Source organism: Channa argus, chromosome 20 (assembly GCF_033026475.1).
Source record: "Channa argus isolate prfri chromosome 20, Channa argus male v1.0, whole genome shotgun sequence".
Taxonomy (NCBI): Eukaryota; Metazoa; Chordata; class Actinopteri; order Anabantiformes; family Channidae; genus Channa; species Channa argus.
This window is the reverse complement of record NC_090216.1, coordinates 4624152-4642871: the sequence shown is the minus strand read 5'-3', so window position 1 is coordinate 4642871 and position 18720 is coordinate 4624152. Positions and strand designations below refer to the sequence as shown.

The 18720-nt window shown below is 42.5% G+C and overlaps 1 protein-coding gene across 1 annotated transcript; it reads right to left on the bottom strand.

The window, feature by feature from the left end:
* Nucleotides 1–600: 600 nt before the first annotated feature.
* col1a1b (collagen, type I, alpha 1b) lies at nt 601–17670 on the bottom strand. The gene is made up of 51 exons (XM_067487153.1): nt 17449–17670; nt 15887–16081; nt 15386–15408; nt 15243–15269; nt 14427–14519; nt 13962–14030; nt 13721–13765; nt 13499–13552; nt 13138–13191; nt 12912–12965; nt 12720–12773; nt 12578–12631; nt 12419–12463; nt 12182–12235; nt 11888–11932; nt 11646–11699; nt 10852–10950; nt 10681–10725; nt 10495–10593; nt 10329–10382; nt 10103–10210; nt 9827–9880; nt 9566–9664; nt 9429–9482; nt 9205–9303; nt 8993–9046; nt 8827–8880; nt 8597–8650; nt 8419–8472; nt 8151–8195; nt 7942–8040; nt 6778–6885; nt 6341–6448; nt 5969–6022; nt 5790–5843; nt 5522–5629; nt 5291–5344; nt 5146–5199; nt 4872–5033; nt 4674–4781; nt 4384–4491; nt 4119–4172; nt 3837–3944; nt 3673–3726; nt 3463–3570; nt 3327–3380; nt 2955–3062; nt 2575–2857; nt 2300–2490; nt 1942–2184; nt 601–1843 (listed from the first exon to the last, which is right to left on the bottom strand). The coding sequence occupies exons 1-51, from the start codon at nt 17528–17530 to the stop codon at nt 1697–1699; spliced, it is 4341 nt and encodes a 1446-aa protein (XP_067343254.1). The 5' UTR covers nt 17531–17670; the 3' UTR covers nt 601–1696.
* Between the last annotated feature and the right edge of the window lie 1050 nt (nt 17671–18720).

Genomic DNA, 18720 nt, shown 5'->3' with positions numbered 1-18720 from the left:
TTGAAGCAGCTGTTGTTGCCCTAGAGGCCCAGAAGGGGTTGCTAATGTGTCTCCATCCAGTCCAGAAGTGTTTGGCTTTGAATCGGATTTCATATGCTGTCACCAGGGGCCCATCTAAGCACAAATTTCATTCACATGCAAATGCTGTTAACAATTCTTCAATATAAAGATGAAAAAGCGAAGTGAAATGGAAACTGCATTGGCTATATGTCCAATTAATATTTTAGCCATCAGCTGTATGTTACATTGTTTGAGGTCTAATTTCAGAGGGAGTTTAACTGCAGGGCCAATGATTTGTAGCAACTGTGTTCGTGTAGAGACCAAGAAAGAACCAATTGGAGTCTCAGTTATTGGCCTTGTTTTCACTGCTGCTTAATAGAAGATATTTAGTGCAACTGTTGTGGAACAGTTGATTTTTTTTAACACGATTTAATTACTAGAGCTAGAACATGCATGTTATCTGACAATCCAACTTCAGTGTTTGGAGTGCTTTTCCAGCTCCTAACACCTGACTACGGTTTCACAACAGTTGCTAAACAGGACAGTGAAAACCCCGCCACTGAGTAGACCACTTCACATGCTTTATTTCAGCACCCAAAATAATTAAAAACATCTTGATTTATTATACATGTACAAAATAAGTACAGAATCTCTCTTTTAAACCATGAAAGTGGGTCTGCTTCAAATTTTAAGAAACCCTTCGCGCAAAAGACATCAACAAACAACATAAACAACAGGGGGAGATGTGTGCTGTCTTTTTTCTTTTTTTAGTGAAGAGGAGTTTTCCACAGAGGCAAACAGACAGAAGGATCAACACTGAAGACATGGGCAGGGAAATGATATTGGAGCAGAGTCACTTGCTTTTCTCTACAGACATGATTGCATGCATTACATCTGCAGTGAGAACCTCTGTCATCAAACCAACACTTAAGAAGAAAACAGTTGCACTGCATAGACAACAAGACAGTGAGATAATTTAGTAGCACCAAAGGTTCGGCAGGCATCAGTGGCAATGAGTACGACAGTGAGAATTGCACCATCAATCACCAATAGCTGGACCTCATTGAATTGGTAATAGCACCTTTGAATGTTTTTAATTCCCCCAATACACTCGTGTAAAATATACCCTTTTCATTTAAGAAAAAAAATAGGGTGACTTCTTGTTGTGAGGTAGCCATCTACACATTGTAATGAAGGTAAGCTTCTTTGTCTTGCTCATTTGCTGATCACGTTTGCCTGAGCATAAAGTTCCATAAATTTATAACAAGAAGACACTTCACACTTTTTACAATTTATTTAACACCAGAAAAAGTGGTACATTTCATTTGTTGTTTTCAATGTCCTTTCCGCAGTGGTAAAAAATGGCAAAAGTCACCTGTGTTTTGTTGCATGTGTGGAACGATCTTTTTTTCTCAATCTCCAGGGAAAATTTTACACAAGTATATATTATTTTCTTGTTGCCAGTGGAAACAAAAGATTCTTTTTAAAGTGTCCTTGTGGCTGGTTTCAGTTGAAGTAGCAGTCCCAAAAACTTCTCATGATTGGAAAAAAAAAAAAAAACACACTGTCTTCAGTAGAGTGGTTTTAAGCATGTGGACCAATGGCAGCCGAATGAGTTTTGAATGCATAGAAAAAGGATTTAGAGATGACTGCTAGAAAAAAAACAACAATGTCATGTCCATATTTCTTTCAATTTTTACAAGAAGCAAACAGGGCCAACTTCAACGCCAAATTCCTGATCAGATGCACCAACATCCATAGGAGCAATGTCAATGATGGGCAGGCGGGATGTTTTTGATGTCTTGTAGTCGATGACTGTCTTGCCCCATGCGCCAGTGTGTGACTGCGGAGAGGAAGAAGATGGGGAAAGGTAAGGTATTGCTCTAGAAAATAATACTGTTTTCTCTCTCAAGCTTTGGGTCAAACTGAAACAAAACTCACCGTGCAGCCATCCTCGCTGACGCTGTATGTGAAGCGGCTGTTGCCCTCGGCTCTGATCTCAATGTCATTGGAACCCTGGAGAAGCAGGGCCTTCTTCAGGTTGCCAGTGGCGGAGTCCATGTAGGCAATGCTGTTCTTGCAGTGGTATGTGATATTCTGACTGGCCTGGTTGGACATCAGGCGCATGAAGGTCATCTGAATGTTGACATCCTCAGGATCAGCTCCATCTGTGCCATACTGGAACTGCATGGTGGAGGAGGAAAGAGAAGGATGTATGGGGTTTAGTGTTACTGGCTTAGCAGTATTTTACATAACCTGTAGTACTCAAATTGATGACATTTGAGCTTTGTCTTCTCACCTGGAATCCACCAGTCATGGACTCGCTGAACCAGAAGTGCTTCTTCTCTCTGGGGTTCTTGCTGAGGTACCAGTTCTTCATGGGGATGCTGGACTGGCTGGGGTAGACGCAAGTCTCACCAGTCTCCATGTTGCAGTGGACCTTGATGGCATCCAGACTGGAGCCCTGGTTGGGGTCAACCCAGTAGGTTCCTGTGACGGAGGAACATAGAACCGTTTAAAGTTGAATTTTTGATCATCTCATTTCGGTTTCATCCAGCAATAATCTGCACTCACCGCTCTTCCACTCAGGGTGGCACATCCTCAGGTCACGGCACATGCGTGCAGGACTCTTCTGGGTACCATCGGGGCTGCGGATGTTCTCAACCTTCTGAGTCAAGGTCTTGAGGGTGGTGTCAACCTCCATGTCACGATCACGCATCACGTTGGGGTCATCGGCACGGTAGTAGCCTCCGCGCAGGGGATCAGGGGCCTTCTCCTGGGCTGGCTGGCTGATGAAGTCGAATCCACTGCCAGGAGGTCCAGGGGGTCCAGCAGGTCCAGGAGGTCCGGGAGGACCCTATTGGGAGGCGCCAGTGGTTTACAAACTACAGCCATACTTGAAGTGTCTGAATGTGCAACTATGTTGAAAAACTCAAGACAGTATTGCAACTTACAGCAGGTCCCATCTCTCCGTTGCGACCACGAGGACCAGGAGGTCCAATGGGTCCAGGCAGACCATTCACGCCATCCTTACCAGGGGAGCCAGAGGATCCAGAAGGTCCCTATAGATCAAAAGCCAGGTGTTCACTTAATGATAGAAAACATCCAATTATGTCAGTTCAGTTTGTCCAGTTTCTTTTATACTTTCTCAAATCACCTTATTTTCATGGGTCAATGAAAAATCCCAAGATAAACTATTTAAATAATCACTAATGCAAGAGATCTTTTTATGTATCCATTGAGTATCTTATCGAAAGAAGGTCACATTTTTTATATATATAAATAATAAAAAGAATGTGACAAAGTTTACAAACAGCTGTACTTACTCTAGGTCCAGCAGGTCCAGAGGCACCAGCAGGTCCTCTTTCTCCAGGAGATCCCTAGAGGCAGATGAAGATGTTACAGTTGAAGCACTTGATGCTGCGATGTGCTATCACATATCACATTGAAACTGTTACTTACAGCAGGTCCGGGCAGACCCTGCATGCCAGTGAAGCCTCTGTGTCCCTTGTGGCCTCTCTCTCCAGCCTCACCAGCCTCTCCTCTATCTCCCTTGGCTCCAGCAGGGCCCTGAATAAAAGCAAGGTTCACTCAATCATCAGTCCTCAGAAAGCCTGTATATTATGTTTATTATGTTGCTGGTGCATAATATAATGCAGTGAACAAACATACATTAGAGCCACGGACACCAGCAGGCCCAGCAGGACCAGCAGGACCGGCAGGGCCCTAAAGGAAACAGATAATGGGAAGATCAGAGCACAAAATATTGCAGTGATTTACCAGATTGGCAAAGGTTTTTTTTTAACAAACTCAAGATAAGCATAAAGGTGGCTTACAGTCTCTCCACGGTCACCACTCTTGCCAGATGGGCCAACACCACCAGGGGCTCCAGGTGCACCAGGAGGTCCAGGGGCTCCAGGCATTCCAGCCTCACCACGGTCTCCCTGCAGAAGAAAATCTCCAGTTGGAAAGTGCTCTACACTTAAAGGCTAATGTCATGTATCTATAGGGAGACATTGTTGGACCAGCTAAAATGGGTAAGCAAAACATAGCAGAAGGTTTGATAATTAAATTAACATTTGAGAATTATGAAGATTAGTCCAAAAGAGGAACAATACCTTGGGACCAGAAGCTCCATCACGACCAGGAGCACCATCATGACCAGCAGATCCCTGTGGAGGAGAAGCAAGGACAGTCAATTGTACAGTTGAGTTGTTAGTTACAATTTCCCAGCCATGGTGTGGCGAAATAAACTGTATGCCATCACTAATACTGTGCTTAATTTCTATATATACATGAGTGTTTTTTTTTTTTCAGTGTGCAAGACCCTGCTGATCATTTACATCTGAGAGCAAAATGTCTCTGAAAACTGAGGTTGCATACCTCACGACCGGCCTCTCCAGGAGCACCAGATGCTCCAGGGGGTCCAGCAGGTCCGGGGGGTCCACGCTCACCAACAGGTCCAACAGATCCTTGCTTTCCAGGCTCACCCTGAAATTAAAACCAGAGAAATCAGTTCTCTGCACCTAATAGCTCGCTTGAAAAGTTGAGTTCTACTTTTCCTTATGCAAAAAAAACAAAAAACATTAAAGATTCCTCTTCTTTGTTTTTTAATTCTAACAATATTCAGCAAACTGAATACTGTCCAACCATGATGCACTCAGAATACTCACAGCTGGTCCAGGCAGGCCAGAGAAACCACGCTCACCACGCTGTCCAGGGAGACCTACAATACCACGCTGTCCAGCAATACCTTGGGGTCCAGGGATACCAGGAGAACCCTTAACAGAAGGACACAAAGGTCAGTGAACAGGAATATAATATATTTTCAGCTGTCAAAGGCCAATGGCAGAATTATAGCTGGCACTCACAGGGGCTCCATCAGAACCAGGAGATCCCTTCTCTCCACTGGGTCCTTGAGGTCCAGCACCACCAGCCTCACCAGGGCGACCAGCAGGGCCAGTCTCACCACGAGCTCCTCTTTGTCCATCTTTGCCAACGGGTCCAGCAGGTCCAGGGGCTCCAGCAGCTCCCTGGAAAAGTCATTGAAAAAAACACTGCTGAAGGCTGTGACAGTTAACAGACTAATGACAAGAAACTGTATTAGTTATTTCAGCTAGGTAAAATGCACATGATGGTAATTACTTGAGGGCCAGGGGGTCCAACTCTTCCGGCAGGTCCAGGGAAACCAGTAGCACCCTACAAAAACAAAAAAGGAACACATCCTCACTGATTTGACAATTTTTATCAGCTGTTACAGTGACACCTAACATATTGAAGGGGAACTTACAGGAGGACCAGCACCACCACGAGCACCTTTGGCTCCAGTAGGACCTGCAGGTCCCTGTGGATAGATACATTTATAAGTCCTACAACAACTATCATCAAGCATAAAGGATTAAAAAAAAATGGGGAAAGTATAATTATATCAAAGATTCTCAACAATTAATGGTATCAATAATGAAAAAATACTGAAATCAGCTCCTTTACGATATTTTTCAAAGGTGACATGTGGGCCTACCTGAGGACCAGCAGCTCCAACGGGTCCAGCAGGTCCAGGAAGACCAGCATCTCCCTTGGGTCCAGTGTCACCAGTCTCTCCCTTGGAACCAGGCTGACCATCAGCACCCTGAGGTTGGAGGGCAAAAGGAAAAAGAAAAAAAAATTTAATACATGTTTTCTGGTTCAAGCTTTAATGATGAGGGAATGTGCTATGTTTTTACACAGAATCTGAATCTGTAGAGAAAAAAAATCAGCGTTGGGATAAACTGTTAAAATTAGGGGCTTACGGGAGGTCCAGCGAATCCAGCAGGTCCTGAAGGTCCAGTCTCTCCACGCTCACCCTGTTGGAGAAATTATGAAAGACATTTTAGCATTATTCAGCTACGTTGAGAATAAAATTTCAACATGGTTTAGGATGGTGCACTGATTGTTAGTCAGTCTTGTGGGAATCTGGAGAAGAACTTACAGGGGAACCACGAGGGCCAGTGGGTCCAGCAACTCCAACGGCACCGCCCTCACCCTAAAACCAAAGGGAAAGAAGAGGGACAGGAGATCAGAAATCCTATTTGACCCAGCTATGAAAGTGAGCTTGCGAATAATATCTTTTTCAGTATTACTAAACATATTTTATTATATTAGAGTATAATGATGGATATTTTTGCTTGTTTTCCAATTGCATAATTTAAGAACTATGTAGAGGATAAGTTTAATGTATACTGTAATGTATATATAATGTGTGAATAGATTTTTACTTTAATCCAAACATGAGAGGAAAAAACTTATTGAACCTGTATTTGTGTTATTTGTAGGCAAAAGCTAAAGCTGTATCTGGACCCACCTTCTCACCCTGAGCACCGGGAGGTCCAGGGACTCCAATAGCACCAGTCAGACCACGCATACCATCCTTGCCAGGAGCACCATCAGCTCCCTTGCCACCAGGGTCACCCTGAGAAGAGAAAAGGGTTATCAAGGTCGCTTGATTTTTTTGTAGGTTTATTTAGTTAAATATTAATATTGTGGTAAACAGGGATCAGCATAGGCATCCCCCCCCCACACACACACACTTTCCTAATGTGACAAATCAATTAAATATCAGAAAATATATGATTACGTGAAAGATTTAACATCCCAAATTTCAGGCATTACAACAAAATGAGTGCGTGAGCCTGTTAACCCAGGACGTTAAGCTCTGAACCACGAAATCAAACCGTTTCCTCCTTTAGCTTATGTTGTAATGAAACAGGAATAAAAGTGTTTTGGTGGTGTGATAATTACTCTCTCTCCCTTGGCTCCTGGGATACCAGCAGCTCCACGCTCACCAGGCATTCCCTGCATACCTGCAGATCCCTGAGCACCAGGTCCACCAGCTGCACCAGGCTCACCCTAGACACACACAAAGACACAAGTTGCTCATCACATTAAATCCGCTGCAACTGAGCCACCCGCTGAACCGGTGGCCAGCAATGATATGTGATATGTGCATTAGGTCTAAATACTGTGTGTAACAAATGAATAAATGTTAACAGAGATTTCTGAAGGACAATGTGCTCTGCTATTTTTTTTTTCATGCTGTTTTTCTAGTTAATCAAAAAGAAATTTAAACAATGTAAAAAAGCAGTTTAAAAAAACGGGAACATTAGTGAAATCTATTATCAGTAGGTTTAGTTTTGAGCAGCTGCTCCTTATTTGCCTCCAAAAAACTAACCTTTTTTTTTTTTCTTAGCTACATCCATGATGGAAAGGTAAAATAAAGAATGGGAAGAATGGTTGGTCCTATTGTCATGTCAACCCCATGTCTAGTCTAGACATTTACGGTGTTTAAAACATTTCAGCTTTATAATGGATTTTAATTCTTATTCTAATTTAATAATATCACTCATCATGTAACAGTGCAGAAAACAGGATAAGCAAGAATGGCTCACTGAAATGTTACACGATTGAATTTACATAACTACTTGAGAAATACATGTTCAAAAGTTGAGTGTTGACTGCTGCTAATGTGTTAATTTCATTAATCTAGTATATTTCACTTTACTATGTGAATGAGGAGGTCACATATCTTTGATTTAGTGGAATTACACCGATTTGTATTACAGTAGAATATTGTAATTCATTTTTTTGTATTATTGCTGTATGAACACATGAGGGTGTGTTTTGTTTAATATATTAGTCTGTTCTTACTTTATGGGTCTGAATTAAGCATTTTTGTGTTTATTGTGGAAGACTACCATGAGGATCATTGACCACTTTTACAATATTCAATTTTAACTGAATGATGACAAGGCATTATAGCATTTCATCACGGTTTGTGGTCAAGTCGTATATAAAGGGTTAATGGACCAATATGTGATTGTTGTTATTTGAATGTCAGTAAACTGCTTACTTTGTCTAATATATTAAATATCAACTATTTCTCCATTGTTTTTTCATATGACAAACCTTAGGTCCATCGTTACCAGAAGGACCAGGAGAACCACGGGGTCCAACTGGGCCAGCAACGCCAGGAGCACCACGCTCACCAGGGAAACCTCTCTCGCCCTGAGGCATAGAAGGAACATGTCAGACATGACCAATGTAGCAAAAGACCACAGGAACAATGTTTACAAAGGATGATGATGCTCTCTTCCTAATATGCAAGAGATACTCACTCTTGGGCCAGATGGGCCATGGGGTCCAGCCTCACCAGGAGCACCCTAAACGAGAGAGGGAAAGGAGAGAACATTGTCATTAAATCTGACTTGATTTCATACTGTAAATCACATTCCCACAAAAAAAAGAACAACAGTGTAATTGTCACAGTATTCGGAAGTGGTGGCCATATTTTTTTATGTGCTTTGAATTTAACTATGATCAATTAGGGACAAGTTAGGCTGTGAAACAAAGGTTTTTGCTTTTACAATCCCCTGTAACTCTTACCTGCTCACCGGGCTTGCCAGTCTCACCAGTAGCACCTTGGGGTCCGGGAAGACCCTGCACATAAAACAAAAGAAGAGAAAACCCTTAGAGGCATTACATGGAACTGCGCCACAGCTCAGGATTATAGCAGGAAAACAAATGGCAGAGGTCGGGTTTCTACGAAGCTCTTAAAACCTACCTGGAATCCAGGAGCACCAGCAGGTCCCTGTTCACCCTTCTCTCCAGCAGGTCCCTGAACAGAAATGAGGAAATTAAATTATAAAAAACCTTTCATAAGACAATGTCAATTGTAATACTCTTGTTTTATATCAGTTAACCCCATAAATACATAACTATGCAATTAATAATTGATGGTAATATCAGTCATTTCATGGTTGTTATTGTAAAAGAGGCAGATGAGATACATACAGCGGGGCCAGAGGGGCCAGGAGCACCAACATCACCATCTTTGCCAGGAGCACCCTGTTATCGAAAACATTATGCAAAATAATTATCCACTTATATACTGTAGAAATATTTTCTACAGTTGCAACCTGCGATTTGTGTAGTAAAATGTAAATATGCAAGTACTTACAACAGGGCCAGTAACACCAGCGGGACCTCTCTCACCAGGCTTACCAGAATCACCCTGGTGAAAAGAAATAAAATCTGTTGGATATGACTTTTCAGTACAAAATCTAAAAGTAAAGTAGATTTTACAGATTCCAAGTTTTCCCTTAGATTTATCATCGTATTTGTGTTATATGTGACTGGAAATCTAGGAATGGAGATGTTGTATTAACTCACAGCGGCTCCCTTTGGTCCGGGGAATCCCATAACTCCGGGCTGTCCTCTGGATCCAGCTGGGCCAGGAGGTCCAGGGCGGCCATCTTGTCCAGGAGCACCCTAAACATCATTGAAAGACAAGAAAGTACAGAAAGTGTTGAAATGTCTCCAATTAAATGTCCAACCCTGCAGATTAAAATCCTCTCCTTTACTAAACATAAACAAACAAATGGTTCAGTACTTACAGCAGGTCCAGTTTTGCCGTCAGGGCCAGGGCTTCCAGGGCTACCGGTCATACCCTTTGGAGAAGAGTTCGTGTTAGTGAGAGAGACAAAAGACTTAAGGTTTTAAGGTTAAAGTAAGTTTCAATAATAGAACTCACCTTGGAACCGGGTGCACCAGGACCACCAGGGATTCCAGACTCACCAGTGGCTCCCTGAGGTCCCAATGGGCCAGGGGAACCACGCTCACCAGGGGCTCCCTGTCACATAAGTGGAGAAGATTTAGGAACAGTGTGACTGTCTCAGGACAAAAAGTGTCTCTACTGTTTTGCTTTAATGATGTTTGGAGTGAGGATGGTGGTGTAGCCGGTTTTGAAAACAATTGTTTTCCTGACCTTGACTTACAGGATAAAGGGACTCACCTTGCCACCAGCACCTCCATCAGCACCAGGGAAACCACGAGCACCAGGCATACCCTAAAGAAACGAACACACACACCAACAATGTCATTAAGTACAATATTAATGCTTCACTCAAATAACACAGGCAAATCCCCCTGGGAATTTAGTGTATTGTAAATGTCTATATTACAGAGTTTAAGAATATAGGTCTAACTGCTATTTCATTAACAGCTAGCAAGTGGGGCTACAAGTATCTGATAGAAATGTCAAGTTGAAGAGAAAGAAGAGGTAACATACACGCTCTCCAGGGGGTCCACGAGGTCCAGCACCACCAGGCTCTCCACGGGGTCCTCTCTTTCCCTCCTCACCAGATGGTCCAGGCAGTCCCTGAACTCCAGCGGGGCCCTGGAAAAGAAAGCAAAGTCAGCCAAACTGGTCATATTAAGGTTTTCTACACAGACAGTGGCAAATAAATGTGGGACACTATTTCAATCTGTTGAGGATGATCTATTTTGACACTTACAGGCTCTCCCTTGGCACCAGGCTCTCCTTTGGGACCAGAGGGACCGTGATCTCCCTATTGACAGAAACACACATTTTATTTAAGCTGTCAAATGATAATGGGTCTCTATAACAGTTACAACTAGTGTGTGTTAACACAAAAACTCATTCACACAAGCAGTACTCACATTGTTACCCTTGGGACCAGGAGCACCAACACCTCCCTGAGCTCCAGCAGGACCACGAGCACCAGGGAAACCAGGGGCTCCAGCAATACCAGCAGCACCCTGTGGGATAAGAATAAGAGGGTAAGAATACCATATCAAGGATTCAAGTGGAATAAAAAAAATGTGATTAGCGTGTATGATACTTACAGGTGCACCCTTAGCACCAGGAGAGCCATCAGATCCAGGGTTACCCTGTTCAGAGAGGAACGAAATATAATGTGTTTAACATTTTAATGGCACCAAGATTTTTTTCTTGCCAAACTATATGAAAATATGTGACAGTGTGTAAAAGTGCAGGCAAGTCTAGTATCTACTCACAGCAGGTCCAGCGGGTCCAGCAGGTCCTGGGTTACCAGGCTCACCACGGGCTCCCTGGGGTCCCTCAGGTCCACGGCCTCCCTGAGCACCAGTTTCTCCCTGTGAAGGTAAGCAACAATATCTCAGGGGCCTGCAACTTTAATATTGTGAGTGTCCACTGATAAATGAAAAACAAGTTGCATATTAAATCCTAAAGACATTAAATATACGTGTAATTTGCATTAAAGGGACAAGTCATTAGTATAGTCTAATATGTACCTGCTGAATATGACTCAGGTATATATTATTGGGAAAATGCAAAGTTTGTTTGCTTCCTAATGGAATTCCTTGTGTGTGTGTGACCTAATAATAGATAGGAGTCACAGGATATTAAAATAGATCCCTCACTAAGCTTTAGAAGTCAGGTCTGGTGATGCCATCTGGTGGTTGCAGTGTTTACCTGGGCTGTAAAGCATTGTGCCAAACCTTTAGTTTTACAGTTTGATAACAGTTTGGCTTATGGGAGGCAGTGGGGTGTGACGAGCATAATTCATATGTAAAATCTGTATTTGGAAGTTGATATCCAGTCCCCAGTGTTTTTAATAGGGAGCAGGATTAAGGAGATGATTAAAAAGTTTGTCAGATGTCTTACAAACGGAGTGAGAGGGGAGGTAGATGAAAGAGTTCCTCCTAATTTTGAGCCTTATTTCTTGGATTTATAATCTACACCATTACAATAGTGCACAATAATAATCAGTTAAACACGAAACAGTCTATTTTGACATGATGTGTGTCTCTAGTATTAGGTGACGTACCTTAGCGCCGGCACCACCAGGGAATCCAGGGGGACCAGCAGATCCAGTGGGGCCCTGACAAATAGAGACACGAGTTTAGCAGACAATCTTGAGCCACAAGATATCAAAAGTTTCATGAAAAGCTACCAACAACTTTTCATGTATAAATGAAAAGTGCATTGAATGTTTTACTACAGTATTTAGTGGTAATATCAGTGAACATGTGAAAAATGGAAATGAACTGTGCCAAAAGGTCTACTCACAGGAGGTCCAGCAGGACCAGTGTTGCCATCGTTACCACGAGCACCCTGCAGAGGAGGACGAGATTGGATCACAGTGACAAAACATAGTCTTTATGTGAAGTGCTTTGAGATGACTTGGTTGTGAAGTGGCACTATATAAATAAAGTTCAATTGAAATCGTGTCAAACATTAGCAGATCTGAACATGGTACTAAATTTCAGAAATAGAAAGAACCAGTAGCTTTTCACTATCAGTCACAGGTGTTTCAGTAAACAGGTAAGAGTAGAAACAGTAAGAGTAGATGGCAGTTCTTACAGCGGGGCCAGGAGGTCCAGGGCGGCCTCTCTCACCGGGAAGACCACGAGCACCCTGGTAAAGACAAAAAAAAAAAAACAGAACAACATCAGGTTGACGGTGCTGCAACATGTTACATACCCAACTTTTTGTAGACTTGATTAAGACTAGACTTAAAGCATTGTATCTCATTTTGATTTACTATTATTACAAGAACTGTTACTATTAGCAAATTGACTGAGGGGGGAACAAACATACCATAGCACCAGGGACACCATTCTCACCAGGGGCACCGGGCTCTCCCTGTGGACGAACACAAAAGGAAAAAGAGATTTGAGGAGGAATGACATAGCAAAGTGGTTTAAAATGAAACACTGTTGCAAGTTATGATGGGCCAAGTCCATCCTGCTGTCTTACCTTAGGGCCAGCAGGTCCAGAGTCTCCCTTAGCACCATCCAGACCGCTGAAACCCTGTGGACAAAACAAATGAGCACCACTCCCAGCAACAACACAGAAGCTAAAAACGACCGGCTTGGTACTGAATGCTATTCAGACTCACTCTGTGTCCCTTGATGCCGGGGAGTCCAGGGGTTCCTGGGAATCCACGAGCACCCTGCATGAGGAAAAAAGATATGTGTCAACAACAAACAAAAAAAATGCCTTCTGCACAATGCAACACATTTAATGAAAATGTGCTCATTCATCAGCTTTCACATAAATGTCAGGGTGGAGTTAACCCTTCGTCACTCACCTGAGGGCCAGCAGGTCCACGCTCACCGGGGCGACCAGCTTTGCCAGGCTCACCCTGTTAAAGCCACAAATAGGCCAGGTTATGTGACTATGTATCTTTTAGACAATAAATAAATGACAACACATCAAACATTAACAAGATGGACCCATGTTCTATACAAGTATAATTGTGCAGGATCTTGTAAAAAAGAATTAAAGAGAAGACCAATGATCAATGAAGCACTTACATCATCACCATTCTTTCCAGGGGGGCCAGAAGGACCACGAGGACCCATGGAACCCTAAAAAGACCAATAAATGGCTTGAGTAAAGAACAGGACAAAAACAGGCATGTGCAAATGTGTGTCAGCATGGCAGTGTTTAGAACAGGAAGCAGAGCAGAGAAAGCAGTAGGCAACATGTGGGGCATACTCTAAAATAATTTGGATGGAAGCAGAATAAACATCATCTTATCAATTGTGAACAATAAGATGGGGGAGGGGGAGTGAGGTTTGTGGCTAATAGTCAGGATAAAGCTGATCATTTCCCCAAAAAGGCAACATTTGATCACAGAAATGGTTATTTAGTGTGACAATTTCGTATACTCACAGAAGCTCCGGGCTCACCAGGCTCTCCAGGGGGACCAGTGAAACCCTGAGGACCCTGAAGGACACCAAGAAAGACACATTAGTGCTTGCAATGCAATATATTTTTACATTTATCTCAATGTATTTTGTAAGACAACTATTCGGAGTGATGAGCATTACCCATTACATAGGGACTATTCTGAACATATTCTCAATCTCACATAATTAATAGGAGAATACTTACAGAAGAGCCAGAGGGTCCAGGAGGACCACGAGGACCCATAGGACCCTGTTGATGTAAAGATGCAAAAAACAGCATTCAGATTGTGTTTATATGTGGCAATAGGTGGAGTTACATATGCATGTGAGTAGTAATATGATTGACCTGTAGCCAGCATTGCAAATATTTCCTACAGACAATCATGCAAACATCTGAAATAGGGTTTTACTGTTCAATATTTATCAATATAGCACAGCCTTAATACCATTGGTCCTGGAACAGGTGGGCCACTGGATTTGGAGGGATCAGAATAGCTCATTTGAGGAGAGTAGTTCTGTAAGGGGAGAGTATAAAGAATTAGTCACTGAACGTTAAGAAACAAGACTGACATTTTCGTACTTACTAGTATTGTTCTGTACTGTTCTGTTCCTAGTTGTAACTCTAAACCCAAGCAAATGTGAAGACGTCATAAGAGGTGTACGTTTTCTAAAGGCACCTGATGTTAGGTTTCTTAGCAGATATACTTTGTTAAAGTTTAACGTGTTTAAATGTTTTTTCATGTCTCCTTTCAAAGTCTGTATAAAATCAATGCTGACGTTCAGACTTATGAAAAAAGTCTTTGGGAGATTAAATTCCCCACTGTAGTTTTTTAGGGCCATCTCATGTGACTCAAGCCATACAGAAAACTTCGCCCTAGATTGTGTGGATGCTCTGACTTGGTGGCACTTACTCCGCCAAGGCCAGGGGGGCCAGGGGGGCCAGGGGGACCAGGGGGGCCAGGCAGTCCGTCGAGTCCATCATTGCCGTTGGGACCAGGAGGACCCTGTAGACAAAGTCAAGTAGACACCGCTTGTGAGTAAGTATTCTTTACTAATTATTTCAGTTATTTAATTTGGAGGATGAATTACAAATCATAGCACAATCAGTGTACAATAGACCAGATCATGTCTCACACAACACATTTTTATTTTTTCACATGTGGAATCTTAAAAACAACAATGCAAACGTTGTTGTGCAAAAAGAGTCAAGTTACTTAATGTGTTTCTTGCTATTGTTGCTTGATAGACATTACTCTGTTTAGAGCGTTATGTGACCTTTGAACTTTGAATGACCTATCATTATAGATTATTACCAACAGTTAATCAGAGCATCTTTGTCAGCATTTGAAACCTGTAGGAGCCACTCAACTGTGCGCATTTTTACATTTTAAATCAAAACTACCCTAAGATAAATAAGCATAATCAAGCATATGTCTTGAAGCATAGACGTGTTTGTATAATAAAGATGTGTTATAATAATAAAACAACATTGAAACATCAATGGGTGATTATTGACCAAAATGATATTACCTTATGATATGATATAATAATAACAAGACAACGTAGAATAATTATTATCATGATTATCATTATTATTAGCAGTAGTAATAGTAGTAGTGTTATTTAAAAAACAACATATATAGGTGTCATTTGCTTTGTTGGGCAGAAAAATATCTTATTATAAATACTTTAAATGAAACTGAGAATTAAAATGAACAGGAACCTACCACATCTCCCTTCATACCGACATGTGTCTATGGATAAGCAGAAAGAAAGGAGTTAGACCACCCTGCAAAACTTAATCCAGACAGATTAAAAATACACACAGAATTTTTGGTATAACTTAAAGTTAAGCAAAGGGGAAGAATACCTCTTCATCTGGATTCATGGGTCCTACAGAACCAGTAGAGAAAAAGAAAATGTTAACACCACCATATTCACGAGACACACGTTCATTATTTTTGGACATCAACAAAATATTGTAAACATGAAAGCCCTAAATGGCAAAGAATGAGACAGACGTGTTACTGTATCTAAAGTACTGATTTCTGTAGTGAATAAAATGGTAACTATTTGTGAGAAATGTTGTTTGGAGGAGATGCAATGTGTGTAGGCCTTGCTGCACCCTGCAGTGTCACTGCACAGGTGGGCATGTTGGCAGGTTATATATTCATGGCAGACTTCGCCAAAGGCCAGGTGTAATCCGGTTTTTTTTTTTAAATTGTGCAATGGTTAATCCAAAGAATGAAAATCCTCAGGCAAAGTAGGTACAGGTTTAGAGCCTCAAATCCAATAGTGGCCAGAGATGAGGTGAGAGGCACTAGGTGGCGCCAAAAAGCTAATTAACCAGATTGGGATCAAGGTGGAGTACCATTACTGTCGGGGCAGATGGGACAGCACTCTCCCTCTGGGATGATGGGGTCGGCGCAGTCGGACGTGTCCTCGCACATCACGTCGTCGCACAGGACGGTTCCGCTGTCACAGACGCAGATCTGGCAGGGCTCAGGTTTCCAAACATCCTTGTCGTTGTATGACTGCCCGTCTAATAGACAGCTGCCGAATGATCCTGAGAGAAGAAACGCAAGGTGAGTCAGGTGGCAGTGAGGATTCAAACATTTAGGAAGAAAAGCAGCTTTGCTATCACTTAACTCTTTCAGTGGCATGATGTCTACGTAAGCGTTACGTTATTGCGCAAGACGTATGTATCTCCAATTATTCTGGCACAGGTGTGCGTCATATGTGCCCGGGGGATCAGATAAGACTTTGCGTGCAGGACAAACTAATGTCGGTAAAACAGAGGAAAGAAGTGCTGCCTGGTTCTGACTGCGCAAATGTTGGTGCAAGTTCAAGATAAAGAGAGTTTCTGGCTCTGGCATTTGGCTCAGATTGTGCTTTTTCACAGCAGCTTTTGGGCAGTCTGCTTTTTTAACTGTAGTCATTTAGGCTCCAGAATTTGCCATATTCTTGGATGCAGACTGTCGCCACGCTCTTACAAAATCAGATGTTGGATGATTTTAATGCATCAGTCTAAGGGAGTTAAATTATGATGTAAAATCCAGCACATTTGTACTGTATGGTTTTCTCCTCAGACTATAAGTGGAAAATTGCACTGAGCTTGATCACATTTCAAGATTTTTGGCTTGTGTGGTAGGACCGCTTAAAGGTGGGAGGTGGGGACTTTAGCTGATGGATGCACATTGCAAGTGGCGGCCACAGAGGGGCGCTGTGCGCCTAAAGAAAACACATCTTCCGCGCCCTCTTCAGTGTGATGATTAATTGATGTCTAGACCTTTTTTCACTGTCGACGTCAGGTTTAAAACTTTTCCACTGTCGAGGTTTTACACAGACTTGATGACAATTGTGAATCAACGGAGTGGCAGCAACTTCTTGAGCCTTGCTGTGAAAGTGTAACCTGACAGTTTCAGCCTTTCACCATGTTGTTCCCCCAACAAACTCCCGTTCGCTCGCTTCTGATGCGTTCACAGCAAATCCATGAGTTAGAACCTGCACACTCTGCCTATCTAAACCTGGTTACAGCTAAACATAATCAACATTCAGTCCACTTTGCTATTTTCACATTTCTGCCTCATCTCTCTATGAATCCAATAGCTACAGCTTCACCCTTCTGCTTCGCGCTGCACCAGGAGGACGCGCACTGACCGCGCACACATCTGGACGCCAGTGAGAGCAGCAAACAATAAAGAAGATCCATTTTATGAAGTCCTATTCGCTTCAGGCGCTCCCCATTAAAAAAAAACACATCAAAACGCCTGACTGCGCAACATCTGTCCCCATCGCTGCCCACTGGAGTCAGGCATCCTGCAGAGGACGATCAGTTCCAGCAAACTGCTCAGCATCCTTGTGGGCTATCCACATCCTCAGGGTGCCACAGTCCCAAAACAACTCATATCAGTGTTTGAAAGTGATACTTACTGTCATCCTCGCCTTGACCTCTCGCCAAAAGCACTGCTGCGCTGAGCAACAGCGCTAACCGGATATCCACAAAGCTGAACATGTCTAAATATTAGACATGTAGATTCTTTGCGGCAGGGGGGGATCCTTTTTCTCTCCTCAAACACCACTCATACACGGCAGGGTCCGGTCTGTGTGTAACTCCAATCCAGACCCTAGCAGAAACTCCCTACTGCTTAAATAAATGACTTAGCTTGGCTTTTATATGCCAAAACTTTTGGGGAGGTCCCGTGCGCACCAGAGAGCTTGTACATGTTCAAGTCGTGGAGTCCCTCCTTCATCAGAAACAGGGGCCGCCTTAAAACATGTCAAACAAGTTCATGTTTCAGCTCAAACGTGGAGGATGAGGACACGCATCAGTTTCTCACCGGCTCTCCACTGTGCAGACGTGTTTTCTCATCCTCTGTGCTTCGTGGATTTGATGAATTGACGCTTCTGTCGGTGGTGTTTTGAGACACTGCTGGGTTGACTTTTTGATTGTTTGGACACTGGATTTTCTTTAATAGGGCAGATCATTGCAGCCTCATTAGGTCCCTGTTCATTTATTCTTTTGGAATTTGGAATCTTTTTGGAATAGTTTTTCTAAGGGTTCAAATTGATCTCTGATGGTTCCATAGGGAAGTGTGCAGCTTTTATGCACAGAGAGCAAACAAGATGCAGATTAAAATATTGAAAGTGTCATTTGAAGCACTTGTTTTTCTCTAAGTCAATAATAAATGCAGAAGCAAACTTCTCACTAAAGGATTCACCACTACATCTTCTGATTATCAAGTATTTACAGTCATCCACACCTTCTGTGTGTCTGCACAGAAAGAATCAGTTATTAAACACAATGTAAAAACTGCATGTCTGTAAAGGAAGCGTGATTGCAAACTGGTAGTTATGAAATATAGATAAATTCAATATAATCTGTTGTGTATGCCGCCCCCTCCTCTATCATCATTAATAGTGCTTTTGTAAAAGTGCAGGAATCCATTTAAAGGAGACAGTAATCCACGAGCACACTGAACAAAAGACCAAGTGCATGTATAACAACCCATGTTCGAAATCCACCTTTTCCAAAAGAGGCGTTCCCATCTCATGATGCTAGAGACATAGAGCAAGGGAGGGAGGAAGAGGGAAATCTGGCAGGTCCACAAAGCAGTCTGGTTACACTGTGGACACGTTGCAGCTTCTACAACTACAGGATGGCCCAGTTTGACCTTCCATTTACACTGCAGTTGTCTTCTCTCA

Excerpts from the sequence above, each read along its gene's own strand:
- col1a1b (XM_067487153.1), bottom strand. The coding sequence starts at position 17,530 with ATGTTCAGCTTTGTGGATATCCGGTTAGCGCTGTTGCTCAGCGCAGCA. Across the intron at positions 15,409-15,886 it reads CATCTGCCCCGACAGTAATG|GACCCATGAATCCAGATGAA; the intron begins GTACTCCACCTT and ends CTGGTTCTGTAG. Across the intron at positions 8,041-8,150 it reads ATGGCCCATCTGGCCCAAGA|GGCGAGAGAGGTTTCCCTGG; the intron begins GTGAGTATCTCT and ends TCTATGCCTCAG.